This window comes from Falco punctatus, assembly GCF_963210335.1.
Source record: "Falco punctatus genome assembly, chromosome: 2".
NCBI classification, from domain to species: Eukaryota; Metazoa; Chordata; class Aves; order Falconiformes; family Falconidae; genus Falco; species Falco punctatus.
The window spans coordinates 73980964-74008807 of record NC_137581.1 but is presented as its reverse complement, the minus strand read 5'-3'; the positions used below and the strand labels follow the sequence as shown (position 1 = coordinate 74008807).

Genomic DNA, 27844 nt, shown 5'->3' with positions numbered 1-27844 from the left:
AACAACCCCGCCCTTTCGGCGTGAGCGGCAGCGGCGTCTCTTCCCCGGCGGCTCCGGTGCGAACATGGCGGACCAGGCCATCTCCTTCCTCAAGGACTTTCTGGCGGGCGGTGTCGCAGCAGCCATCAGCAAGACTGCGGTGGCGCCTATCGAGCGGGTCAAGCTCTTGCTTCAGGTTAGCGGCGCGGCCGAGCCTGGTGGGAGCGGGGAGTGGGGGCTGCCCGTCGCCCTCCGCCGCCGGGGCCCGCGCGGGCTGAGCCGGGCGGGGGGAAGGGCGGGGGGCAGGCACGCGGGCGCCGCCGCGGAACAAAGGGCGCGCGCGAAGCGGCGGCTGGCGGGGAGGTCACGTGGGTGGCGGGCCCCCGCGGCAGCGGCGGGGAAGCCGGTTCCGCTATGCGGGGCGCTGCGTTGCGGGGGGGGGGCGGGCCGCGGGGGGGTGGGTGGGAGGGAGGGGCGAGGGGGCGGCCCCCGGTGTCACTTCCTGCCGTCCCGCTCCTGGCGCCGAGCGCGCAGAGGGCGAGGGGGGGAGGGCGGCAGCGCGCCGCCATCTTGGTGACCTTCACGTGATGCCGCGGCCGGGCAGCGCATTGGCCCACCGGCGGGGCGGGGCCGGGGCCGCGACCGGCGCGCGGTGCCCTGTGTGACCCCTGCGCGCGGGCCATGGGGCGGCCCGGCGCCCCAAGGTGACTCGCGTGACCTTCGCGGCGGCCCCGGCCCCGCCCTGGGCGCGGCGGCAGGCGCCGGGCTGGCGGCCGTCTCGCGCCGCTCCCCCGCCGGTCCCCTGGGCGCGACGCGGCTCGGCCGCCCCCCCTCCACCCCGCCGCTGCCCGCAGGGGCCGCCGGCTCCGTGCGGCACCACAGCTGTGGTCGCCTTCGCTCCCCACGGCTGGCCCTTGCCCGTCCGGCGAGTCCTGCGTTCGGGGGAGGCCGGGACACAACTTGAAGCCTTTTTTGCCGTTCTAGTGTTGTACGAGACCTCCCGTGTCTATGGCTGCTTCACGTACACACGCTCTCAGTTTGTGGGCCTTTAGTTCTTCAGAGCTAACTCAATCCTCGCGTTCTTCAGTCCCCACTGAATACGAGTAAATGACTGTTTTTCCCAGTCTTAAGATCTAGGGTGACACCTGGGAGCTTTTCCTTGGAGGCTGGCTGTTGCAGCCCATTTATTGCAGTTAACAGAGGCTTGATCTCCATGCCTGACTGCCATCAGGCTTTCAGGCTGAACAGCTCTCTGCTTTACAGAAGTGGACTTGCAGTGCAGACCTGTCAAGGCATACGGCCAAAATGCGTGTTTTTATTTGCAGGTACAACATGCAAGTAAACAAATAGCTGCTGATAAGCAGTACAAGGGTATCATCGATTGTGTAGTGCGTATTCCAAAGGAACAAGGAGTGCTGTCTTTCTGGAGAGGAAACTTGGCAAATGTCATCAGATACTTCCCAACTCAAGCTCTCAACTTTGCCTTCAAGGATAAGTATAAGCAGGTGTTCTTGGGAGGTGTAGACAAGCACACTCAATTCTGGAGGTATTTTGCTGGTAACCTGGCTTCTGGTGGTGCAGCTGGAGCCACTTCCCTCTGCTTTGTCTACCCCTTGGATTTTGCAAGAACCCGTTTGGCTGCTGATGTCGGAAAAGCTGGCGCAGACAGAGAATTCTCAGGTCTAGGGGACTGTCTAGTCAAAATTACCAAGTCTGACGGTCTGCGTGGCTTATATCAAGGGTTCAATGTCTCTGTCCAAGGCATCATCATCTATCGAGCTGCCTACTTTGGGATCTATGATACAGCAAAAGGTAACATTTCAGAGGGGACCTTGTAAACCTGTTTCCTGAATTCTGTTTTGGTTTATGTTCATTCTTGGATTTTATGGTGTCTGTCTATAGCAAGTGGAGGTGGAGAGGGGATAACAATGCTGCGGTGATGCTGCAGTGTTCAAGGCAACACAGGCATGTGTTGATGGCAGGTGGCTACTTTCAAGTACTCCTGCTTTTGTACTTAAAGGAGCTTGCCCTAATGGCAGCAGAGCGTGTTGTATGCAATTCTAGTAAGTTCTTTTTTGTTCAGTGTGTTACTGGAGTTACATTGGACCAATTCAGGTGTGTTGCAGAGTGGTGCTTTTACAAAGCACTTTTTTAAGCTTGACATTTGGGCATAGAGATCATTAATACTAGCTTACAGTTTAATGTACTTCACAGGCACAATGACTTTAGTGACACTCTTTTCAAAAAGAGTAGGGAGTAGTTACATTGTTACAGCATGTCTGAAGTTTATCCTAAATCTTGTTGCGATTTCAAAGTATGGCTTTACAATGTTTTGTAATAGTTCATCTAGTAAAGTAGCTGTCACGCAGCAAGTGAAGTGGAAGAGGATGTACAAGATAAAAAGCTAATTACTTTCTTTATTGCAGGCATGCTCCCAGATCCCAGAAATACTCATATTGTTATCAGTTGGATGATTGCCCAGACGGTGACTGCTGTGGCTGGTGTGGTCTCCTATCCTTTTGATACAGTGCGGCGTAGGATGATGATGCAGTCAGGGCGCAAAGGAGGTAGGCTGTTAATTTGTGCAGTTCTTTAAGCAGCGTTAACAACATGGAGTTCTTTTTCCCTAATAGTTATCCCTCCCCACTTACTGTCCCTTGTTCCATAAATCTGATTTAAGTTATATTACATTTCAGTGATACAAGGAAATGCAGTAGGGCCCAATGTTTGTCACTAATTAATGCTGAGGACTTTATAGAATACGAAATGGACAGACTGCCTGTTGCAATGACAAATTAAATGAAGGCAATTGGGGAACAGTGTAATTGCCAGAAAGAAGGCTTGACATTTTTATTTTGTGATTTAGCCTTTAGTAACTCGGCAAGCAGATAAAATTTTCTATTGCCTGAACTACGTACTGTGTTGCAGTCTAAAAATGTGGTTTGGGACTTCACAAAAAGTAGCTAGAGGCAAATCAGGGCAGTTGTTAAAAACATCTTGGGTACAATTGTAGGAGTTAAAAATTGCTTTCTGCTTTTTCTACAGCTGATATCATGTACTCTGGAACAATTGACTGCTGGCGGAAGATTGCAAGGGATGAGGGAGGAAAGGCGTTCTTCAAGGGTGCATGGTCTAATGTTCTCAGAGGCATGGGGGGTGCTTTTGTGCTTGTGCTGTACGATGAATTCAAGAAAGTCATTTAAACAGCCTAACTAGAATTGGGAATCAAGTTGAGCAGATCATGTAGAATAACTACCATTATGGACCATTGACCTTCAAGAAATTCCTGTGAGTCTTATTTATCGGAGCCAGATGATATTTGTAGATGGGGCTCGAAACTGACATAGAGGACTGATCCATTTCTCTGTAACGTGCATGAAGACACTGAATCTGGCAATTCAGTGTGATTATTTTTTTTTCCCAACAATAAGGAGCAAGTGGCGTTTTGTGCTGGGTCCAAAGTGGCTGGGTCCAAAATTGTTTGCCTGTGGATCAGTCCCTGGTTTCAAGTCCTATCTTCTAGGACCATAAAATTGTATTTGAAAGTATTTGCTAACAAATCATGTTCTTTTCCACTTGTACTGAAGCACTATGTACCATTTTGCACAGCTGAACATCTAGCAATTTTGTTCTTAAATTGGGGCATTCTGCTGTAAAACAATAAACATACTTACTCTATCTGTGTTGAAATTATTACATAAAAGCTTTGGGGAAACCTTTTGTTTGAAAACTTGTTTCAGATAATAGTTCTCTGATACACTTACACTGCACTCTGTAACAGAATAAGCTTGATTATTATTTTTTTTTAAGAAAAAAATTACTGAATGTCAGAACTTTGGGGGGGGGGAAGCATGGGTTATACTAATAGAAACCACTCCCATTTTTTGTGCCTGGTAGTGTACGATGGGCTGCTGCAAGTGGCTTTTTGCATGATTCTTAGAAATGGATTGCAACTTTTCATATGATTTAAAATGGGGGGTGGGGTGTCTGTTATAGTGCTAGAAAAATCCAAAGTCCCAAGGACAGTCAAAAAGTAACACTCTTGCCCTTGGTAAAACAGCTTAAAATGAAATAATGCTTTTTAAAATCAATATAGAAAGCAACATGGCATTCATGCAAAAACCCAGGAACCTAGTAAATGCCTTCAAATTCTGAGTAACTGATGTATTGTTGCTGCTATTTGAAAATGCTGATTGTGCCATTCAGGATTCTGTTTGGCCTGATCTGTAGCAGTGGTCAGTACCTGTGTGGAAGTTGAATTTAATCTGAAATGAGGCTCATTTTAAGAGGTGAACTTGATGGGGTATGTGAGCAGGAGTATGTATGTGTGCTTCTGTATAGCTGTAAAATAATAGGTCAAAGTAGGTCAGCCTTCAATATTTACCTGATTGATGTCTAGTTGATGGGATTGTCAGGAGACCAAAACCAGACCAAATAATTTCTCATACTGCTATTTGAGATAATGTAATACCTATGTGCCATCCTATGTATGCAATCTTACTTCTGTACTTCGTAATCTGCAAAGACTTGGTCAAGAGAGAAGTAAAGGAAAACAAGGTGTTAATCTTCCAGTCATGTTTTTAACTTTCCTTGTATCTTGAGAAAGAAAAGGTATGTCATTGTGTGAGTCATTGAAGGCTGAGCTGTCTTGAGTTCTTTTGTGTGCCTTCTGAGGTTGCTATTCAAGAAGAAGTATTTAAATTAACTACTTGGCTTTGGCTGATTATTACCTTCCTTTCAAACATAATTACCTTTTTCCTTTCACTGTTGGACTAGCATTACACTCAACATCTGCTTGTGAATGTATGTTACACAGCTACTTTGTACACAGGCTAATTGCAAACTTAATGTAGCTACTGCAAGTGGAAGTGGTTAAGTTTTTATCCTGTTTGGTAATGGTAGCTCCCTTCTGGTGCAGGCAGGTCATTTACCAGGTCATTTGATGTTGATCTTGCCAATCAAATTGCTGTTTCGGTTGTAATTTTATTGACTGAGGCGGGGGTGTGGGGGGGTGTTAGTGCACACAGGGGAAGGGGTTTTGTCTATATAAATACATTGTTTAGATTTTATTTTCTGTATCGGTGATTTGAAAGCTAGTGGTGATGATGGGATGAGTAACCTCACTGTGAGTGTATGGTAGTCCATGCTTAGTGAGGAAAAATTAAACATGACAATTATTTGAGCAGCCGCTGAAAGGGTGAGGATATTTTTAAACCTCCCTCCCCTCCAGAACTAGGTTTTAACCAGAAGAAATGAGAAAATAAATCGATGCAAGTGTAGGTGGTTTAAGTGGAACTGCAATTTGCCTATGCTGTGCATTCAGCATGTACTACTTGGTGGTCTTTTGGGTTGGTTTTTTTGTTGGTTTGTTTTTTTTTTTTTTAGAATATGGCTTCTCTTAGTCATGCAGCAGCAGTTTTCAGTGTGTGATTATGCCGTGTGGGAACATAAGAGGCAAACAATAAATGAGACTTTTAAAAAAAGCATTTTGTTTTCTGCCTTATTGAAACACCTTGTGAAATTGTGTTTTATTTTGAAAACTATTTTTAACGGGAAAATACCTGGAATTTGTAAAAGAAAATACTGGCATTCAAAGTCTTTATTTTTAAAAGGCATTGGGAATAGGGCTTGCATGCTTTGAAGGGAATAAACAAATGCATTGGTTGGTGTTAGGAAATAATTACATTTAAAATGCAGCTATTACTGCAGATTTTACTCAGTTTTCACAACTGTTACACTGGGGTTTTTTTAAGAATTAAATACTATCTGTGAGTTAAGTCCATATTGATATTGCAGAGGTTCATATTTGCACTGTAAGTACTGAGCTCATGAAATGGCTGACTGGCAGCCCAGTATTAACAGCTAACTTTTGACGAGGCTAATTTTATTTCACCACTTACCTTGTCTTGCATGAAGTTTTAATATACCGTGATAGTTTGGTGTTGCCACTTGGAAGGCTGAAGGGCAATTCTAAACACATTTTGAACAGCTAGTTTCTGCCTCAGAAAATACTCTGTGTGTATAAAACTGACAAGCTGGTAAAACTAACTACTGTGGCGTTCTTAAGCAGTCCTGTCATTCTATAGCAGTTTGTATCCAGAGGAAAGAAGCATTGCAGCAATGAAGACAGTGACAGGTGGTGGAAGACAACGTGGATGAGAGGCCTTGTCTCTGCACCATGAAGGAAACGTCAGTAAGGTTTGAGCAGGTCTTCGTAGCAGGCATTCGCAGAAAAGCTTACCTCCTAGGCATTTTGTTTTTAAACAAAGGGAAAAGAACAAATTTTATTGATTTTTCTCCACTTTTTTCCCTGCTCTATTTGAGGTGGATTATTATGGGACAAATCGTTTTAGAGGTAATATTAATTTCTATTCTGGTTCAAAGTCCTCTATTGTCAGAAGGATCCATTATTTTCATTCAATGTGGAAATCCAAGTGTGTTTTCTTTTTGGAAAGTTAGATCAACTCTTCAACCACAGTTACTACCTCGGTACAACTGTTTGTTTTGTGGACTTGCATACTCTGTCTAAAGAGAAAGAAAATAAGTTACAGTCAATGTTGGTGATCAGAGAATGTTTCTGAGTGTTGGGTACATCAATACCGAAGGCACCTTCTTTTGCTATTTTAATACTTAAGAGATGCTTGCAAAGCAGGAGGAGACTGTTGGGGGTTGTTTGACTTTCAACATGTATGTTTGGCACTAGCTATTCGTCAGTGGTAGGAAGAAGAAGAAAAGTTGATTGAAATGCTGGACAACCTTAACTGAGACAACAGAAGACATTTATTTCAGTGAGTATTGCCTAATTCTTCTACATGTGGGCATGAACTAGACAGAGAAAATTCTATGGTTGCCATCATACAGTTTTACATTGGTTAACCTGGAGTTCTGCAAGAGAAGTTGCTAAGTGAGGTCATAATACCGATACAGAGCTTAAAATATTGAGGGGTGATAAATTTGATTTTTAAAAAAATAGAAGGGATAGTACTGGAATAAAAAAAAAAATAAGGGAAGCTTGCTGGAATACTGAGGATATATTAGAAAATATCAAACCAGGTTGTCCTGGGGGAATTTTTGTGGGAAATCTGGGGTTGAGAAGCACTGCTGGGCTTCATGGTCATTGCGTTTTGTGCTACTTGGCCATTCTTTGAGGAAAACAATGCATCGGCACACAGTGTCTCTCTCGCAAATTCTTGGACTATTTAATTTTTGAAAAGATGAAAACAAAAGTATTAACATATAGTTCTGAGTGAGGGTGAGGAAAGTATTTGGGGAAAGAATGACCAAAAAGCAAAGGAAGATGAGTAAAATAAAATGGATTAGAGGAATGCAAGGTGTCTGATGCACTGAGTGAATTGGTTGGGTCTTAACCACAGTAAATAGGTAAAAGTTCTTCTACATGAGTGTTAAGGATACAGGTGCAAGCTTGGTGCAGAAAGGTTAGGGTTGTAAATCATGAGGCTTTTCAGTGGTCTGAGGAAAAGTTGTATCGTGAAACAAGACAATGAGCAAATGTGAAAGGTCGTTGAGTAAGAAGGGACAAAATGAGGAAATGCAAGCTTTAAAAAGGTGTGTTTAGCAAAGGATGTTACAGGTTTCAAAATAACTCATAAATGTATTAGCACTAAATGCCAGGAAGAGAGAGTCCTTGTATTTGGTGAAAAGGAGAGCTCTTGGAGACAACCTATTTGTGCTTTATGATCTGCTTTGAAGAATTACAGCATTCAATCAGTGTTAAAGATACCAGAGTGTAGAGAGAAGAGGTAAAATGTAAGTAGAGTTCAAGACTAGATTAAAATAAGCAAAGAGGAGTCTGGAAACTGTTCAGACATGTCAGAGACTTAACGAATTATCTTCACGGTGCCTGTTGGCAGGTACGAGGCAACCTGAGCTGAGGGCTTCACTCGTGCTCCACAATTACTACTGATAAGTTGCTGCCTGCATAGAAGTGCCTGCACCACCATTTACGAAACCACATCCACAAAGGCTACTGGATTGTAGTGGGGTGTTCTGAATCATTCTGATAGTACCTGCACAGGAATTTGGAAGCCCCTCAAGTTTAATAAAAACAAGCGATCCAGGGAGTTGGCGATTTTTGAAGGACAGCTTGCTACTTTACTAGCAATTACTATTTAATAATATGATGGACTATGGATTGCTGCAGCTCTGTAGCCTTAGTGCTGGCAGCCTGATAGGAAGTGAGATATCAGGTGTTTATGACTTCAGGTGTGTGAGGAAACTCATCCAAGTTACATCGCTGCCTACCTTCTATTAAAGCCGAAGATGGCAGGGCCAAAGTCAAGTAAGTTAGGACAATGTGCTGGAATGTAGTTAGCAAAGCTAGGGAGTTTTAGTAGTAATAGCTTTGAGGATTCTTTGTAAAGGACTGAAGGAAAATTTCTGTGTCACTTCTGAAAGCCTCATTGGAAAGGGTGGTGGTGCCCACTGGAATGCTGTAGGCAATAAAGACCTAGCCTTATTTGTTGATTTAAAGTACATCTTCACTTTAGCCAGCTGGTAAATAGCATTACCCTCACTATTCAGACACCATAGAAACCACTGTTCAAATGGACAAATTAGAAGAAAATAATGAAAGTTTTGAAGCCTGGTTGTCATGATGAATGAAGAAGACTGGAAGAACCAGTTGCTTTTGATAGCGTGCAAGTGTGTAAGATACTGTAAACAGAAAGGGAATAAGGATAAATAATGGATTTTAAGTGCAGTATAAACAGGCTATTAAAAAAGCTCTTTAACGATAATTAAACATTATAATAGACTGTATAAGGATACTACAGAATATCGGTTGAATATATTTTGCACAGAACATTGGAACTGTCATAGCTAATCCTGTGCTGAAGCAGAGAGGAGGGCTAGTAAGCTGTTGAGACTTTCCAGCCCTGCTGATCTTCATGATTCGGTGTAATTGGATTTTTACATAGGTGTAGGTCAGGCTTATAAAATATGTATTCACACTGTATTATGATCATTGATATTTGAAAATTATAATGGAAAATGCTTTCTCACTTTAGGTTATTTTCAAAGTATGAACAACAACCTAGCAAAACTGGTGTGTGCAGAAATTATCAGTCTCAGTAAAAGTGGTAACTTCTGGTCTTAAAATACAGCTAGAAATGCATACAGGATTATCTCTAGTCTCAGCACTGGCATAGAGCATTTCTAGTTTCAAAACAGCATACTTTGCATGAGAGAAAATTAGTTTTTAATGGACCAAATTTAATGCTTATCTTTATATGCCAATTCTAGTCCTTGGCCTGTTGTGGTTTATAGTTTGCAAATTTGATTCAATTGAAAAGCAGGCGTACCTGGCTATTTTCATCAGTTGATATGTTAAATTTGTCTCTTGGTTGTGGTATGGGAGGAAATATGCTCTTGAAACTGCAGTACCTATGGGTAGAAAATGAGATTGTAAAGATTCTGGGGTTGTATGAGAGTGAACATTTATTGTAGTATCATAAGAATATTTTTTCTTTCAAGATTGAATAGATGCTGCTCTACAAATCACTAAATTAGAAGTAAAATATTTTGCATGTAAACTAGTGGGTAACTATTACTACGCTTATCACTTGGGTAACTAAATTCCATTTTGTGATGAGAGTCCCAGTAAGTACTTTATCAAACAATGACTTTCAATAACTCACATGACATAACTTTCTTCCACCCCTAAGTGAGAAGTTTTATCAAAATCATAACGTGTTCATTGGTTCTGATTCCCTCTTGTCTGGTAGTGTATGAAGCCAATGGCTTCAAAGTGATGTGGATACTAAATGCTTAGAAGAACAGAAATGTTTTTGCAGGGTCTGGTGGAGTCAATTGCTTGCTAACTTTGACATCCTTTCCCCCTTTTTCACTTGTAGTGATTTTGCATGACAAAGTGCCATCTGTAACAATACTGGTAATTACACTTTGTAACATTGATAAATAGATTATTTAAGATTGTAGGTAGGAAGGTAGGAGTGATAGGTAAGGTTGATTTACCTTTTGAAAAGACAATACTGGAGCAGTGTCACTGAGATTGTTCCAAGTGCTATCAGAAATAAAACCACAAAAATAAAGTAATCTTTCCCTTGACCTGAAACATCCAAGAGAGAGAAATACCTTAGCATGCCAAAAAGATACCTTCGTGACTGTCAGTGATGAATGCAAATTTCACCTATTTTTTTTTAATAATCTGAAGGACTTCAATTTGACTTCTCACAGAACCTTGTCAAAAAGTTCAGGTACACTTGATGCATTTGAAACCATTTCAAACATTTAAACTGTAGAGAAATAATTACGGGGCGGGGGGGGGGGGGGGGGGGGCGGGAATCCAAAGAAGAAACAGAGTCACAGAACGAATAACAGAACAAAAGTTGTCAAACTGTAAAAAAAGAATTGGAAAAGGGTGAGAAGGAAGATGTGGAAGGAAGGGAGTGATATTCATGGCAAAAATTTAGAGAACTAAAAGGTAGCCTCAGCTCTTCAGACCTAAGACAAGACTGGATCTCTCTCAGCCTCTTCCTGGAGCCCTAGCATCTAAGTAACTGCTGCCCTCACAATCCCAACTAATCAAAGGCTGGTGTCAGCCTCCATTGCCACAGTGCTGGAGCTTCTCCTCCACATTATAATTTCCACTTGGTTCCTTCCATGTCATTGGGTGAAAATTAAGATTTTATTCGTATCTGTGATTGTGAGGGAAAAGGGAAGGCAAACATGGTAATAGCGAAAAAAATTATATTAAAATAGTATTTCACAGTCTTACCAAACTCGATGGGTTCAGTCCATTCCCCCCAGTTTGAGCTTATGAGACAACTTCTTCCACGTGCTCTCATTTTCAGAATGTATTTTTTTTTCTCATTGTAATTTTGAAATTCGTATCTGTTGCTCCTTACCTAAAATCAAAGCAATCAGACTGTGCATTTCACCTGATAGGCAAATGTTAATAAAATTTGTGGTTTAATTTCCTTTTGCAGTTTCTATAAAAAAAACAATTTGTATGATTTTTTAGAGATGTACTAGTATAAATGTTCTTCTTCCCACCTTTAAAATTGTGATGAATGAATTCATCCTGCTACTGAATCTTTATGGGTTTTGAGCTTTAAAGTTGAACTTTGAAGTTTATTGGATCTTTAATCTATTTTATTGTGCTTTAAGGACATTTTTTTCTCTTGTCCTTGTTTGTGAATCCTAACAATACCAAGACAGAAAGCTGAAACTGGAGAAGTACTCTGTAAATTCACCTTGCAACCTTTACAGGAATTAATCATGCAAATATTCCCTGGATGGTGTCTGTCTTTGCTAAACAGACAGTATTTCTGAGGCAATCCAGTAACAGATATGCTACCATCTGGCCTCGTGATACTTTATACAAGGTCTGGAATCTGCCAAGCCTAAGATGCTTCCACAGCTGAGAAGACCACTCATTTGTCAGCGGAAGACTGACTGTGTGTTACCTTCCACCGGTTTTGAAGATTTCTGCATTCCCTCTGCCTCGCTGTCCTGAACTATGGTGGTATTTTTGCACCAACAGATATGAGAAAAAGAATATTTCCGATTTTTATTAAGCAAAATGTCACCTGTCTTGAGCAAAATCTATTTGTGCAATAAATGGAAAGTATGAAGTTTTGTGAAATGCATGGAAAATTCTATCTAGTGTAAGCTACCCCATCCAAAAGGGGTGTATTAAGTTTACATATGAAGATACCACAGGAACGTATTTTCCTGAATTTTCATTGCCATATTGATACAAAACCTATAGTTCTAGAAGTAAGTATATTTTATATAATGGTACTTATAAAAATTTGTGCCCACTTAAACATATATGAGAATGCTTACTCTTACAGGAGGATCCTTTTCCTCTTCTTTGGGCTCATCCTGCAAACCAAAGACAAATCTTCATTTTTATTATTTTCTTGTCAAATAGTCAAATATTTCTCCCTATTTTGTTCTTATTTTCTTGCTTCTAAAGATCATAAGTAGTTTTAAACTGAAAAATAAATTGGATATTCTGCTCCAGTAATACCCCAGTATGTAGCACTCGGAATTTTGGCTTCTTCCATTTCATTTTAGAGAAGAAAAGCCATATATTTTATTTATTCGTGGTTTGAGAAGCTGTATTTGCTTCTTAAGATCCTGTTTACATTGTGCGTTCTCATCCAGCAAATGTATATCCAGATTACGCAAGCAAATAATCCTCCAAATGCAGCAGATCTGGAAGCTGTGAATTCACAATAGTTTGATAACATGGGGCAGCAAATTAACGTGAAGAGCAAATTTACCTGCTTCCAGTCAAAGTCTCTGTTAGACATCTGAGTGATCCATACATGGGGGCTTTTCCCAAAATACTGCAACAAGCTACCTACACCTCCCATACAATCAATATTTAATTAAGTAGAATCAAACATTGACCTGGATCAAAGAATCTGTCTATTTTGAAGAAAGGATAGGTTCAAAAATGAGTGAATGAAATCAACAGCAGTGGTTTAAAAAAGCTGAGGTCCTTGAAACATCTATTGCATGTAATGTCAGAAGGATAGCTGGCATTATGGAAAAGTCAGACATCCCTGGAAGGAATGCCTTATTTCAGAAAACACACCCACCGTGTACGTTGTGTTATAAAGTTGACTAGTATTTCCCCATTACTCACTGTCAGCTGAGCTCTTTCAGCTTAGGACATGACGGAAGTCATCAGCCTGTGCTGTGAATGGGGAGGGTGCAAATAAGTTACTTAAATTTTAGGTGTTCGGTACCATTTTAGCTGCCTCACACCTGATGGCCCCTCCTGAATGGTGTGAGTGATATCTGCCATCTCCATGTAGGTACCTCTGGTACCTTCAGTACCTATAGCACTTTAAGAGGAATGAGGCACCTACTGCTCAGCTGCATGGGGCCTTAGACATGCATTGACTGTTATGGGATATCTGTGCTCCTTTGCAGACACCTGCATTAAGGTGTCTGTGAGGTGAATTTCACACTCAAATGTAGGAATCTCCTGAACACCACCCATTCTGACTGCAGCATGAGAAAGAAGAGGTAACATGTATTTGTTTGAAAGAAACGTTTTGATAATATTGCTTTAGTCATATGTTACAACCTATATCTTTATGTAAAACATTCTAAGTATTTCACAGAGGACCTTGCTGTCAAATTATACCAGCCAGCTGGAAAGCTACATGTGCTGCAATTGCTCCTTGAAATAGCTACCAAGGTAGATACTATTAATGCACGCAAGATACAAAATCCAGACAATCCAAACAGTTTGCAAGCTGCAGGCCTTGTTTTGAATGAACTACTGAGTTTTAAGGATTTATTGCAGTTGCATATTTATGTTTAACTCTTAGCTGATCTTTCCTGTAAGGGTTTTGAGTTATAAATGCTTGAGAAATTGCCACTACGGTAAGCTTCTGAGCTGTGGCTGGGAAATGGGGTAGGTAGAGAGTACTAATTTGTCAAGCACAGACATCATCCACATGTGGAAATCATCTAATGGTAAAAGAGGTATCCCAGGGACGGGGAGGAAAAGCGCCATTTCTTGCCTCCTTGTCAAACTCCTGGGCTCAAAGAATTTTTCTGCGCTTTGTCCTCCGGGGTGTTGAAATCGGGTCCTTTAGGCACTGAGATTTCTGAAGGAGGATTTGACACCCCAGCTTCTCTGCTCCATTGTATGTGGTGGAAACCAGACATACCATAGCTATGGTACAGTACACTCTGTGCTGTCCTGCACTTTTCCCATGGTCACTATGGTTAAGTTGGCAGTGCTCTACCTATAGCGTAGGAGAAATCCCAGCTCATTTCTGGTGCATACATGTTTACTCTAAGATAGCCATTTTAGGTTCCTCTCTTATAGCCAATGGAAAGAAAGAAGCGCTTTAGGGGCACAGTTTTTCTGTCATCTGCCTTGGAAGGAGAACGGTAATACCACACCTGACTACACAGAGAGTGGAGGGTAAGACACTGAAAAGCAAACTCATCTATTGTGGACGTCTACCCTGGGCCTGTGTGAACTTTCCCCTGTGTTGCTGGTATCTCATTTTTCAGAAGAGTGGCTTCTGAAAAATGTTTCCAAACGGAGGTTTTGGTGGACACTGTGTAGACAGACAGGCAGGGGCCAGGCTGGCTCAGCCAGGCTCCAGGGCAAGGATGGTGTCTGAGGGAAGGCTGCCAAAGGATGACGGACATTGGGAGAGGTGGTGGAGAAGAGAGATGGAGGCTGAGTGGGGCAAAACAGTCCCACGTGTTGAAATTGAGGGGCAGCTGTGAGCTTTCCAGCATCTGCAAAATGCAATCAGGGTGGCTGAAGCCCGGGGAAGCAGGGCAAGCATGAGGGGCCCGGCCCGGGCTGGAGGCTGCTACCAGGGCAGTGCCCTCATTGCAGATCCCGGGCTGTCATGGCATGATCATCTCCTGCGAGATTTGGTCATGCAGGAAAGCATCTCAGGTGCTCTCCCAGCCTTTGGACAGAGACCTCTCATAACATTCCCCTGCTCTCCTATGCTTTTCTGCTTTGCATCTCTGATGACTTTGAAATAAGGTCACAAGCGGTGGGATGTGAGATCAGCAGAGCTGGCACAGGAAAACACCACAGATTGTGAGGGAGAAGTTATTAAATAAAGGAAACAGAAGTTTGCACATTATGGATATGCATGTACGTAGGTATGGTGCCAAATACAAACCAGTAATTTTTTTTACCTTAGTTTGTATGTGAATTTCATACTGAAAACACTTTACATTTTCCACATGACTTGTAAGGGGTGGTTGCCATGTAATTATGCAACCCACTGAATCTGTAGTACAATTGGCAGTGACGTTTAATGGAGGAGTGAGTATTTCTGAAAAGAAATGAAATAAATAATGTAGACATGGTCATTAATCAGCTACAATTCATGCGTTCATAGCAAAATACATATGCAGTTGAGGCAACTGACATACAGCTGTGTGCTACTGATGTTAACAAATGTTATCTGGTAAATAGGAATAAAATACAGTAGCAAAACTTGGGAACATATCACTTCAGTTGTTAGACATCTGAAGTAACTGAAGTTCATGTAAAAAAAGCATGAAGGATTTGGTGTAACTCGGTAGGACCATCAGCACAGTGCCATTTTCTTCTATGACTAAATTTCACATTGACAGTGCAAGCCGCCGTAGGAAAACAGATGGAAGTTTTGTGCGTGTGGTGTTATTCATGTAGAAAATCGAGTCATCTGAATTTGAGTGCATACAGTATAGTTGACGAGGTGTGACCTAAGTGTCTAACAATTGTGGTCAGTGGAGACCTCATCAGTGGTGCCCATGATGTCTGCAAAGCTGTTTGGTGCACCATGGAGCAGGGGTGCTTGTCTGAATAGCTCTGGGCTTTACAGCCTGCATCAGGTGCAGGCAGAAGTCAGTCTCATGTTGTACATTTCAGGCCACACAGGACACCCAGGAGGACCCTGGCCTCTCACAGGTCCTGGGCCACATCTGCAAGCCTTGTGGACACCTCAAGTGTCTGAGGGTGTCTCAAATGGCACTAGAGGCATCTTTTTAGGCAACTGAATCTTGTTTCAGATCTCTACTGGAGCTTAAACACCTAGCTCACACATAGAGATCCACATATTTAATTAACACAGTCTTAATTTGCAAGTTGAACCCTCCCTCTGGTTTTAGGAGACGTAGCTATTGTGGCTCTCAGAGAGACAAGGAGTTAAGTGATGGCAAAATAAGCCCATCAGAAAGGTGGCCTTGGAAGTCTAACCATTGCATTTCATCACTTGGATTCCATGGAAATATTCACACCACTTCTCAGCAATTACTGCAGGCTGCCTCTGCCTTTGCTTGCTTTAGATAATTTTTGGAACTACATTGTGTCAGCTCTCAGGAGCAAAGTCGGTCCTGCAGTGCAGGATCCTGCAGTGGCTACAGACTTTGTTTTATTCTTCTTGTCTCTTCAGAGAATAATTCCACACTTCCTTGTTTTATAAAACCATGATAAAATAAGGAAGTGTTCACTTACCGATTTTATATAGTCGGATGTACTCATCATAGAACTGGATCAGGGAGTCCTTGCTAGACCCGTTCACCAGGAAATAAGCTTTATTAACATCTATCCTCACATTTTGGAATCTACATCCCGTGTTTCTGCCATTTTCATCTGTAATGTAAAGCTCACATTCCATTGCATCATCATACCTGTAGACAGCAAGGCATTTTAGTTAGACATGGGCAGCGTGACATGTTGAATGAGAACTCAGACTTCCCTAGCTCAAGCAGATCTACTTACCTCGAGTTCTGCCAGTAGAGGAAGTACTGAGTGTCTTCTGGAGCATCCCTGCCTGCCTGCCACGTGCAGTTCATGAGGGAAACGTTATAAATCACACAGGAGAAGTTTTCAATGGCTGACCCATTTATGCCTGCAAACACAGGAATGTCCGTGATGAGGAAAAATCATGTGACTCGATCCAGGCTGGAGGGTCTTGGTACATGCTTAGATATGTTAGACACCTGTGACTGCAGCTGGTTATTGCTTGGGTTAGTGTGGTGGTTTGACCCTGGCTGGATGCCAAGTGCCCACCAAAGCCACTCTATCGCTCCCCTCCTCAACCAGACAGGGGAGAGAATATATGATGAAAGGCTTGTGGGTCAAGATAAGGACAGGAAGATCACTCAGCAGTTACCATCACAGGAAAAACAGACTCAGCTTTGGAAAAATTGGTTTACATTATTACCATTCAAATCAGAAAATCACCTTCTCCCCACCCATCCCTTCTTCCAAGGCTTAATTCCTGATTTCTTTACCTTCTCCCCCTTGGCATTGCAGGGGGACAGGGGTGGCAGTCAGTTCATCACATGCTCTTTCTGCCGCTTCTCCCTCCTCACACTTTTCTCCTGCTCCAGCCTGGGGTCCCTCCCACAAGAGACAGGTTTCCATGAACTTCTCCAATGTAAGTCCTTCCTATTGGCTGCGGTTCTTCACAAACTGCTCTAGCGTGGGTCCCTTCCACAGGGGTCGCACGTGCTGCCAGCAAACCTGCTGCAACACAGGCTTCCCACGGGGTCACAGCTTCCTTCGGGGGCATCCCCGCATCCCCTTGCTCCAGCATGGGGTTCTCCATGGGCTACAGGTGGGTATTCGCTCCACCATTAACCTCCATGGGCTGCAGGGGAATCTCTGCTCCGGTGCCTGGAGTACCTCCCCCCTCCTTCACTGGCCTCGGTGTCTGCAGGGTTGTTGCTCTCACACAGCCTCACTCATCTTTTCTGCTGGTGCAGATTTTTCCCCCCTCCCTTTCTAATATGCTATCCCAGAGGTGCTACCACTGTCATTGATGGCTCAGCTTTGGCCAGCGGCAGGTCTCTCTTAGAGCCGGCTGGCATTGGCTCAGTTGGACACGAGGGAAGCTTCTGGCAGCTTCTTACAGAAGCCACCCCTGTAACCCCACCACTATCAAAACCTTGCCATGCAAACCCACTACAGTTAGGCATGACAGCTGAGGGAATGCTGGACTCTCACCCTTTTTTGACTGCTTCTGAACTGTGAAACCTGGGAGCAGAGCATTCGCACAGGTAAAGGGAGGCACACTGCCTTTTAACACCATCCTTGGTGCTACAGAGAAAAGTTTTTCTCATTTTGCAATTAATGCCCAGAAATCCACTCCTGAAGTGTTTACAAAAAGTATTTTAAAAGCGGGGACTTCTAAACTAAGGTTGGGCTTTTTTTCTCCCTCCAATCAAATAGCCTCCTAGCTAGATCTTTCCACCCTGATGTGGGCAACAGCAATTTGATCTCTTCCTTTTCTGGAGCACATTGAAACGGGAATCTTGTTTCTTTGGAAGCTCCTTCATGGCTGGGCTGTGCAGGCATGCTCAGCCTTCCTCTTTCTCCTTCAGCCAATTTTCTGCTTTTTTTCTGTGGTGTGAAGTGAAGGGGTGCAAACTTCCTCCAGCCCCCTCCAGCACCTGGTATAGAGGGCACACTTGTGGAAGCAGGGGGAATCTCGTGGGGAACCTGCATGCTTAGAAGCTAGGGCCAGTTGAGAGGAACACCAAAAGTTAGAGGTTTTAAGAGGCGGTGTGTCCTGGCTTACATTTTTGAGGGTCACCCTAAGAGTGTTTCCTCTGTCAGGTTCCCAGGAAGACATGAGTAGGAAGTATTTTCTCTGCTCAGATATGAGCAAGCTGCTAATCTCATCACCTCTGTCGAGCCTGAAGTACTCCAGTTAGACACAGCTGCAGGAGCACTGGTGACTGGGCAATTTTAGTGGAGAACTCTGAATTCAGAAGGAAGGGGAAAACAGGCTGTAAAATCTTCAGGTTTGGAATTACGAACGTAGGATCTACCTAAATTCCACTTTGTTTAACTCTTACATGGGGCAGGCTCAGAATATCTTTCTAAACAGTTGCTCAATGGGTGCACGGCAGCTGAGGGAACCCATGCGTGCGTGTGTCTGTGCATGTGCATGCCAGGACCAGATCAGGAGATTGCTACATTCACATTGCCCCAGCTGCTTATCACCAGCATTTCCTTTCCTCTCCTCCTCCCGTGTTATGGGTTTCACTGATCTCCAGACTCTGCCTTTAGCTAGCTCTGTGGTCTGGCTCCTGACAAACCCACCAACAGCCCAGCAGGAAAACATTTAATCAGGAAATGGGTGCTAATATCTTTATTTGTAACAGCCTGAACAGTTATTTGAATCCACACTTAAACCACTGTAATTTAGTGCCATTTAGGAGCCCTAATATGAAAGCGAATAACGCAATTACTGATGCATTTGTAGTAATGCATCTCTTGCAGAACTGTAGATATGTTCATTACCAAGCAAATAATTTTAGCAGACCTACCAAAAATCATTTTAATAGAAAATAAAGCAGTTACATGCTGTGTAAGGAATTGTTTTCTAAGGCAATATTTACCTTTAAAAGACTGCAAATGGAGAAAACCTTACCCAGACCTTAGGCATTACCTCCAGGGCTAAAGGTGCAGTGTTTTGAGATGTTTGTGTTTGGTACTTCAATGATTAAAAATACTCCTTCATGCAGAGGCATGTATAGTTCCCCTGGAAACCTGCATTTTGTACTGTTCACCTGAAAGAGAACATGTTGGTGTTTCAATTCTTTTGGTGATAGACGATGCCAACTGTAGAATTTAATCAAAGGATTAAGCAAAATAGAAGTCCTTGTCTGACCTCCCCAGGGGTCAGAAAGATGTCTATGGCATTATATTGATAATATTCTGTAAAGATGTGATGTGGTTTTGTAATGTATTTCTCATTAAGGCACCTGCTTTGCTAGGCTAAATAAGCCGTCTTTGTCTTTCTATCAAGCTTCCTACTTTTCCTTTTGAATAATGTGGGTTTATAACATAACCTGTGCTACAGGCATGACCCAATTTACTGGGAAACAAGTGAAGAACTCGAGATAATGAAAATCCATGACAGTGTTTGGGGAATTATTTTTTTATTTGAAGAGTCTCTTACTCTGTCTCTAAAATTCTCTAGGAGTCTCACTTAGTCTCACAGCCCCCTTTTTTTCAGCAGCTACATCCCTATTTGTGATTCAGCATAGGTGCAGTTCAGGCTATTGCTTCCTTTCCAATTTGGTGCCAGGGCTTCAGTTCTGTGGTATGGATGGGGTTCTCTTCCTGCAGAAAATGCACCCTGGTGTTGGTGATGGCTTCCTATAGCCCCTGCCAGATCAAGCTGCAGACTGCAAACAATCACTGATCAGATTTTACCTGCAACCGATTCATTTTTTCAAACTAAGAGAGGTTGATAAAAGGTAAAGAAAAAGGTGCAATTATTTATCTCAACGAATAGCCAATTTACCTCTGGTGGTGTACCTTCCATATCCCTGTTCCTGATGGTACATTTGTACTTAGAGAAATTCTTGCTGCTTTCCCAGGACAGTTCCATTTTACTCCAGTCCATTTTCACGTTTGTGATAGGTGATTCTTGTGCCTCTGCTGAAAGTATTACAGAGTAAGTGCAGTAAGGATATGCCATTGCTTTTGTTGAATGCAGAGGATAGTATCTGTCAGGCTTAAGATGACAATTGCCAAATTACTTGCAAATATCTCTGATAAATGAAGAATTAAACCCTGCTTCTCAGATTATATCTGTAAAAACATACTTACGCCCCATACAGTGGATGTCAGCATGCAAGTAATGAAATAGCATCATATACCACCAAATCATGCAGATGAGTTCAAGAGTATCAAACATCTTTTCTTCTCTGGAAAGAGGCTATGAAACCTTCAGGGAAAAAGAAGAAAAAAAAATTATGCCAGTGTACTTTTATTTCTGCAAAGCTTCATTTTTTTTTCATGGGAAGAGTCAAATATGATGTCTAATTCACCCCTAGAAAATATTCTTTAGAAAACACAAGCAGAGGTGTGCTTCAGCATGTCTGGCAGGCACCTCCTCTGTGAAAGAACTGAAAAGGCTCACTGTTGTCTGTTACAACACAGCGGTTTGAGAGAGAGAGGCCACAGACCCTCATTGTGATCCATTCACTGTATTTGGTGCAGAGACCATGACTTAGGCTTACTGGTTTTCCACATATCCTATCCTAACCATATCATCAGAAAGTCAGACTTTCTTGTTTCCTGATCCTGTGAATATCATGGCAGATTTTCCTACGCAGTGCTCCAGTTTCTGCTGCAAAGTGAGCATTTAGACTGACTTTCAACCATTTGCTGAAGGCACCTTCTGGGAAGTGGATGGTTTGGCTTTTGGTTGTGTCAGGGTGTGGATGACTCATTTCTCCATGAGTGCTCTCGCAAAGCCAGCATCACCACCAGGCATGTTCAGAGCCTGTACCTGCTCCTGCCAGTATGTCTTAGGAGTGCATGGAAAACACGCATGAAATCTGAACTGTCCAAACAAAGCTGGAAGAGAAAGGTCTCAATCTCCATCAGGTCTTAGCAGGAATTATATGTTGATTTGCTTACCTTTTTTTGACTCTGGCCAATCTATAGTCTTGGATCAAAGTCTTTTGGGGCTGATTTCAATTTTTCATGTAATAAGTCTTTAATAACCCTTAAAATACTGTTCAGAGCAATGCTCTGAATCGCTTCTCATTCTTTTCCTGGATGCAAAGGGTCAAAGCTGACTGTGTGACTGTTGGTTTTGTATACATTATCAATTTGAGTGCTATTTTCTATCCTCTTTTCTTCTTTTCTTTTCTGACCTCAGGTGAACTAAGAACAACTTTCCATTCAGAAAAGTACCTTAGGAGCTGGAATTTTGATAGGCCTTTCCAAAGGCCATTTGGCACTGAATAGCCCTGGATTCAGCTGCTTTTCCATTATCCTGCATATCCCAAATAGCAGCACTTACCATAAACTTGCTGACACTTCTGTCAGTTCCTGACAAACCTGAATAAATTGTAATTTTTATATGTGATCCATCACTTTTCACCTCTTTTCATGGAAAACTGAATATGCTAAAGAATTCCAGATGTTAGGTGTAGTTTACTGTATCCCACTATTAAATAAGACACTTTTTTCTACACTTTCTTAGTTATTATTTGTTTTGAGTCCAGAAATAGTTGAATCTTGCTGTGGAAATTATTAAACTTTGAGGATGTCTGATTTGTAATCAAAATATGATGCTAGCTCATAGAACTATGTCCATCATAATTTTAAACTAATATAACTACAGTGATACACAATTGAACATGGGCTATAAAGTATACTTGAGAGGCTAGGAAAAAATGCTGAACCTGCTTAGAGCTATTTTTGAGAAGGTGATTCTCGAATCTTCATGCCCAGTTCATTTGAACAGAGATTCACTTAACTACAGTCTACACCTCCATTCTTGGTATTTCTGGTCCTCTGCACCAACAACTTTTTTTTTTTTCTTCTGTAAGTTGTCAGCATTTTCTAGAAACTAATTCTGGTTTTGTGTGTTTTTCAGTCCAGTTTCCTGAAATAAGATGGTATATGCTAATGGTCCTTTTCATTGAGGAATGAGGAATGCTACAAAAGACAATATATCTTTCAATGTTATATTCGCTTGTTGACTGGCCTCTGTTTTGTCTTGATAATGAAACAGACCTGTGGACAGCCTGTGTGGGATGAGTTTTGGCATTAAGACATCTGAAAATATCTATATTTACATAAGCACAAGTTGTTTAAGCTCCTGTTATGGTCAATGGAAAGCTGGCTGAATTTCATTCGCTGCTTCTGGTACATAAATGATTTCTCACTACTTGTGTTAAAGTCTTTGACTATTCCTATATAGAAATCTTATTAATCTTCTTAGTATCTTCCTAATGTTTATATATTTGATTTTTTGTTTCCCTTTGTTGAGTTTCTTTGATTTGGAAGTCTTTGTCCTAAAGGCACTTTTTTAAAGCAGCAACTAAATCTTACACCTGGTCAGGTTTCTTTTGTCTACTTTTTTCTTTTCTTGTCTCACAGAGTGTGTAGCTATCTCATCTGTTGAAGCGGTGTCTAGACCATGTGAAGGAGGCTATGCCTCCCTCCCCAGGCTGTGTGAGTGTAGGAAAGGGGTGGCACTGCTGCCTGGTTCAACAAGGCAGCTCATGGCTGTGCTGTAGCTTAAGAAACACTGCATTCTGGCTGGGCGGGGGTTAACTTTCCCCAGAGCAGCCCATATAGTGCTGTGCTTTGTATTTATAGTTAGAATAGTGTTGATAACACACCAGCATTTTAGCTATTGCTGAGCAGTGCTCGCCCAGCATCAAAGGCTGTCTTTCCAATCCCCCATGCAAAGACCAGTAGGATGAAGGTGGGCAGAGCTGGGGCGGCTGACACAAACTGACCAAAGGGATGTTGCGTGACCCAAACTGACCAAAGGGATGCTCCAGACCATATGAGGTCATGCTCAGCAATGCAAGCTGAATGCAATAAAAGCTAGGACCTCGAGAGAACCTTGAGACATGCAGAAAGATTACAGTTGCCAGCCAGGGGAGCGAATTGCTGCCTGGCTCCTCCAATGCCGGGATAGTGGGCCAACAGTCAGGAATTAGAAGATAGGGAAGCCTAAAACTAGTTAAATGGGGTGTTTTTTTCTTTTGGTATTACCTAGTAGTGTAACTTCCTAGTAGCAATTTTCTTGATTGCAGGTATCACTAAGGTTAATTCTGAGACTGTGAGATAAAATCTTACTAACTTACTAAAAACTCAGGAAAAAGAGAAACATGGTAATATTTTGTTACTTTTCTGTCCTTCTATACTAATTTTTATGGTCATTAACAGTGCTGATTTCAGACTGACTCCACTTGTGAAAGCAAAAACCAAGTCAGACTCTCTAAGCAAGCTGCAGTCTTGAATATTTCCAGGAGGCACCTCACATCTCATGGAAATTGGCTTGATGTGACCCATCTGTAATGGTCTCCAGGAATCAAGCCAGGATGGGACACCATGTTGGGACTGCAACGGAGGCAGACTCTTCACTGTAGTCTGATTCTTCTCTGCTTATCTTTTGTAACATCAATCTTTTCTTTGTAAATCATCATGCTACAGTAAGGATGTGGCCACAGCTGCTGGGAAGTGATACTGAAGAATCTTAAGTACAAACAGTATGGAGAACAGGCTGTGAAATGTTATGTGAGATACTGGTCTCAGCAGTTATTTCCACTTCCCATGATCTCAGAAATCTCCCCAGTAATGCACATAGGAACTTTGAGACTTGTCCTTCTAGCCTGCCCTTTTTCATACAAGCATATTTTCTCCATTTAGTGCCATCTGTTCAGTCACTCTTAACCTTTTCTCCTTCCTTTCCTCATCCTATATTCCCTTTTTAGGCATCTGTTTTCCTATCCTCTGGCAACTGTCTGCTCACCTTTCCTTTATAGTCTTTGCTTTATTCTTCTTGTCATCTCTGACTGTCTGCTCTCACAACTCTGCTTTCAAAATCTCCCTCAGGTTTTCTACACAGGACAGCAGCCCCACATTGCAAGGACTCTCCACGTTTTCTCATGGAAATGCTTGTCTAGAGCACCACTGAAGGAGCCATCTGCAGCCCTGCCTGCCCAGAGGAGAGCTTCACCACCATCGCCCCCAGGCTCTGGATATGTCATTGGGCTTGCAGTGGCATAGCTTAAGGCAAGGCTTGTAAGCATTCACTTTCCTCAGAAGAAATGACCCTTTCCATCGGCCACAGCACTAAGGGGGCTTGCTTCCCAAAGGATTTGTGTTTCACAGTTGACTCACTTTTAACACAAATTACACGAGAAAGGATTGGTGTTGTTTTGTGCTTATGTTCTCTGCATCCCCCCAGCTGAATGTACCAACACATAGCCAGGTCCCCTGGCTTTTCTCTGGCCTGCAGGCAATGTAAAAGATATAGGAGCTGTGGTGAGCCTTAAGCCATTTACCTGACTGATTCATACCTTCTGCCTGGTGGCCAAGCAAATGGCACCAGTGCCACATCTGTAGGAGCTTTTTGCGTCCAGGACCTTCACCCTCTCCCAGACTGGTCTTTTGCAGGCAGGTGTGGTAAAAATCCCTCTGCTCAGAATAGACTTAAGTATTGAAGGTGTCAGAAGGAACACATACTTATGTCAAACCAGTTGGGAGTGTTATTTGGAGGATCAGACCAGAAGAAACATATTTATTCTTCTGTAAGTGGTGTTTCCTCATATTTCATTACTATGGGAGGTAATACAGAATCTGTTAGGATGAAAACCCCCATCCTTAACTCTAGGCTTGTTTCTGCTTTGCTTCTTTCCTTTTTCTCCCTTGGCCACCCTCATAAGTGTCTTGACCTCTCAGTGTGAGTGTCTACCCAGCTATGTAGGGGAAGGGCCCAGAGAGGACTCAAGGAACAAGTGGTTTCCCCACTTCTCAGTTCTTAGCTCACTCCCTAGCTCTCTCCACAGGTTCGCTATAAACCTAATCTACTCACCTAAGCTATGTGAGTACGAGCCTGCCAGTGGTACTTGGCCTTGCAGCTTTCTTTTATTTAGAGGTATGTGTTTAATTTTTTCACTAGCAAAATCTTATGAAGGAAAACATTGCTAAACTTATTGCCTAATGTTACCAGATGTATAATGTGTCTTGCTTAGCAATAGTGATCCTATGCCTGGTAAGTTGGAGGTTAGCAAACATGAGTCCTTTTGGTCTTTTGTAGCAAGGCATTGTTAAACTCGATCTGCTCTAGAATGATTTCAGTATCGATGTGTCAGAAGGAAAATACAGTCACATTTAAAAGCTGTGATATGTCTGTAATAGTTTTCACAGAAAGCATCTATTACTGATTTAAGCACTTCCAGTTCTTACCCTTTTGCCTGTACAGTCTATTGTCTTCACTCTGGCTGTGAGCACAGGAGATGCTGGTAGAAAATGTCATCTGAGGTTAAGGCTCCTTGGTTCTAATCCCCATCTTTGCTAGTGACTTTTTTCTCTTGGGGAGTCTGGGAGAGTTACTGCTGCACGACACACTTCCAGAAATGAAAATTTGAATTTTGCTCATAGGGTGATGTAAGGATAAACTGATGCCTATACATTGCAGACAACCTGATGCTTATACATTGTGGATGTGTGGAGAGTGCCATACACTTCATAAGCATATCAAGGAGGCATAGAAAAAAGGAATAAAAGCCTTACAATGCATACCAGGCAATGAAATATTACTTTCAAATTGCTGCCTAAATGCAACTTTCCTAGAATTAGTTCAGTGTTTGGATCAGTATTTTGATTTCTGTAGATGATACAAAACTGAGAGAAGTGGTTGATATACCAGTATTTCACTTTAGAGGGTCCTGGACAGGCTGGAGAAATGAGCTGACAAGAATGTCATGAAATTCAGCAAAGGGAAGTGCTGACTGCTGCACCTGGGGAGGATCTATGCCCGACACCAGCACGGGCTGAGGAAGCCCTGCTGGAAAGCAGCTTTGCAGAGAAGGCCCTGAGGATCGTGGTGGACAACAAACTGACCATGAGCCAGCAATGTGCCCTTGCAGAAAAGAACACCAAAGGCACGCAGGGCTGCATTAGGCAGAGGGTTCCAGCAGGTCAAGGGAGGTGATCCTGGAGTGCTGGTTCCAGCTCTGGGATCCTCAGTACAAGAAAGACAGAGCTACTGAAGAGAGTCTAGTAAAGAACCACAAAGATGATTAAGGGCTCTGACATAGGAGGCTGAGAAAGCTGGGACTTTTCAGCCTGGAGAGATGAAGGCCTGGGGACGTCTTATCCATGTGTATAAATACCCTGCCGTGGGGAGTAAGGAAGATGGAGCCACTCTGCTCAAACATGCCCAGCGACTGCACAAGAAACAATGGGCAAATCCTGAGTTAATGGCAATTCAATTTAAACACAAGAAAACACTTTTTACTCTAAGGATGGTCATCTGCTGGAACAGGTTTTCCAGGGATGTTGTGAAGTCTCCAGCATTGGAGTTATAGACTGGACAAAGCCCTGAGCAACCTGCTGTAGCTGACGCTGCTCTAAATCTCCAGAAGTGCCTTCCAGCCTCAACCATTCCAAGATGTTGGGATTTTTTCAATAGAAATCCACATGTTTCTGTTTAGATTCATTTATAGAAAGGGTGCAGAAAATAGCATTTCTTTCAGTTACTGCAAAAGAGCTGTCAGATAACAAAAGTCAAATAGCACAACAGATATCATAGCTATTTCAGAATCTTCCTTGAATCTTGGAAAACTCTTTAAAAAGTTTTCTATATACACAGATATGGATTTTTAATCAAATAGGCTAAAGTGTCATCAACATTTTGTCTAGACTTTCTTAAGCAGGAGGCTAATCCAGATTTTGTATGTACGCTCGTATAACTGTACCTAGCTTAATCCTTGGCAAGCATTTGTATTCTGCACAAGATTTTCTGTGGCACAAGAAAATCAATAGACAACATAGAGGGACATACCTCCTTGTGAAAAAAATCTCCTCTTCTATCTTGTTTGATTTTGGATCACAGCAGCAAGGGCACTTTAACCTTGTAGTTGTGGTTATGCAGGCATCAATAAGTCTTTTGCTCTGCCAGGCAACATTTTTTACTGCATGCTGGTATTAAATAGCAAATGCTGCAGTCAGAAAGCCACTCAGTTTAACATTTCCCTTACTGCTTTTAAAGTTCCTTAAATTTCCTAATTTGCAGATGTTGATGATTTCACATGAACTGATCACGCAACTAGCTCTTCCTTCCTGTTATATTAGAACTGAGCATTAATAGCCACAATATGCACACTCATTATACAAAAAGACAAAAATAGTCAGTAGTCACACTACATGAATACACTCACAGAAATACCTCTCTACAAATAAACACATTTTCCTAAACAGTATGTTCTGGAAACAACAGCAGTATTGTGTGGCTAGTCCATGTCTGAAGTGCTTACAACATGGCCACTTATTTCTGTCAGGACCTGACTGGCTTTATACATCGTTTATGACCCCTGCACCAGCCCAGGTTCTCTTTTGAGGAAGACCAGTCCTTAGCATGTATTTGCAAACTGTCTGGCGTATTAGTAAGCAAAGACATGACAAGGAAAATGTCAGATCCAAATTTCTGAACTTTCTCACTGCCCAGTTTGGTTCATCTTAGGCTACAATATCATGGATTAGGTGCAGAAATGTCAGAAAATTAAAATTAAAGGACATATCCAAAGCATTTACTAAATTCACTAATGTCGAGTTTGCAAAAGACTTTGCAGTCATATAAATATGAGAGTCTAAGCCACAAAGTTTGCTTTAACTTCCAGCAGCTTTAGATGTGGCTCTGGGTCATGCTGAGCATTAGCCACTTCCCAGTTTGTTTTACATGATATCTGTCATGCAGATATGTAATCTTCATGTAAGAGATTCTTTTTATTTCTTGTTTTCAAACGCTTGTAGCAAGGGTGATTTGAATTACCCCCTACTTTCTACTCCCAACACACGCACGCTAGCAGGATGGTGAGGAATCCCTGAATC

At 42.3% G+C, this 27844-nt stretch overlaps 2 protein-coding genes across 4 annotated transcripts; one reads left to right on the top strand and one right to left on the bottom strand.

Annotated features, from left to right (window-relative positions):
• SLC25A6 (solute carrier family 25 member 6) lies at positions 1 to 3657 on the top strand. Its single transcript, XM_080375372.1, has 4 exons — positions 1 to 175; positions 1305 to 1791; positions 2406 to 2546; positions 3025 to 3657. The coding sequence occupies exons 1-4, from the start codon at positions 65 to 67 to the stop codon at positions 3180 to 3182; spliced, it is 897 nt and encodes a 298-aa protein (XP_080231498.1). The 5' UTR covers positions 1 to 64; the 3' UTR covers positions 3183 to 3657.
• Positions 3101 to 27451, bottom strand: LOC308058866 (granulocyte-macrophage colony-stimulating factor receptor subunit alpha-like). Of its 3 annotated transcripts, none has more exons than XM_080375348.1 (12): positions 26799 to 27451; positions 20084 to 20201; positions 19776 to 19988; positions 18915 to 19035; positions 16235 to 16364; positions 15968 to 16143; positions 14662 to 14801; positions 11809 to 11847; positions 10736 to 10865; positions 9973 to 10066; positions 9300 to 9381; positions 3101 to 6504 (listed from the first exon to the last, which is right to left on the bottom strand). In XM_080375348.1, exons 2-12 carry the CDS (start codon positions 20105 to 20107, stop codon positions 6448 to 6450), a joined length of 1206 nt encoding a protein of 401 aa, XP_080231474.1. In that variant the 5' UTR covers positions 20108 to 20201; positions 26799 to 27451; the 3' UTR covers positions 3101 to 6447. The 3 variants fall into 3 exon arrangements, with proteins under 3 accessions (XP_080231474.1, XP_080231476.1, XP_080231475.1); XM_080375350.1 differs by having other exon boundaries at positions 19776 to 19909; positions 26799 to 27450; XM_080375349.1 differs by having other exon boundaries at positions 19776 to 19912; positions 26799 to 27448.
• Between the last annotated feature and the right edge of the window lie 393 nt (positions 27452 to 27844).

Bases quoted from the DNA above. Each gene is read 5' to 3' on its own strand.
- LOC308058866 (XM_080375348.1), bottom strand. From the start codon at position 20,107: ATGCTGACATCCACTGTATGGGGC. The intron at 19,036-19,775 runs GTAAATTGGCTA...GTTCTCTTTCAG, and splicing joins TGGAAGGTACACCACCAGAG to GTGAACAGTACAAAATGCAG. The intron at 14,802-15,967 runs GTAAGTGAACAC...ATTTCTTTTCAG, and splicing joins CATCCGACTATATAAAATCG to AAATACTCACTCCTCCATTA.
- SLC25A6 (XM_080375372.1), top strand. From the start codon at position 65: ATGGCGGACCAGGCCATCTCCTTCCTCAAGGACTTTCTGGCGGGCGGT. The intron at 176-1,304 runs GTTAGCGGCGCG...TTTTATTTGCAG, and splicing joins GGGTCAAGCTCTTGCTTCAG to GTACAACATGCAAGTAAACA. The intron at 2,547-3,024 runs GTAGGCTGTTAA...CTTTTTCTACAG, and splicing joins GCAGTCAGGGCGCAAAGGAG to CTGATATCATGTACTCTGGA.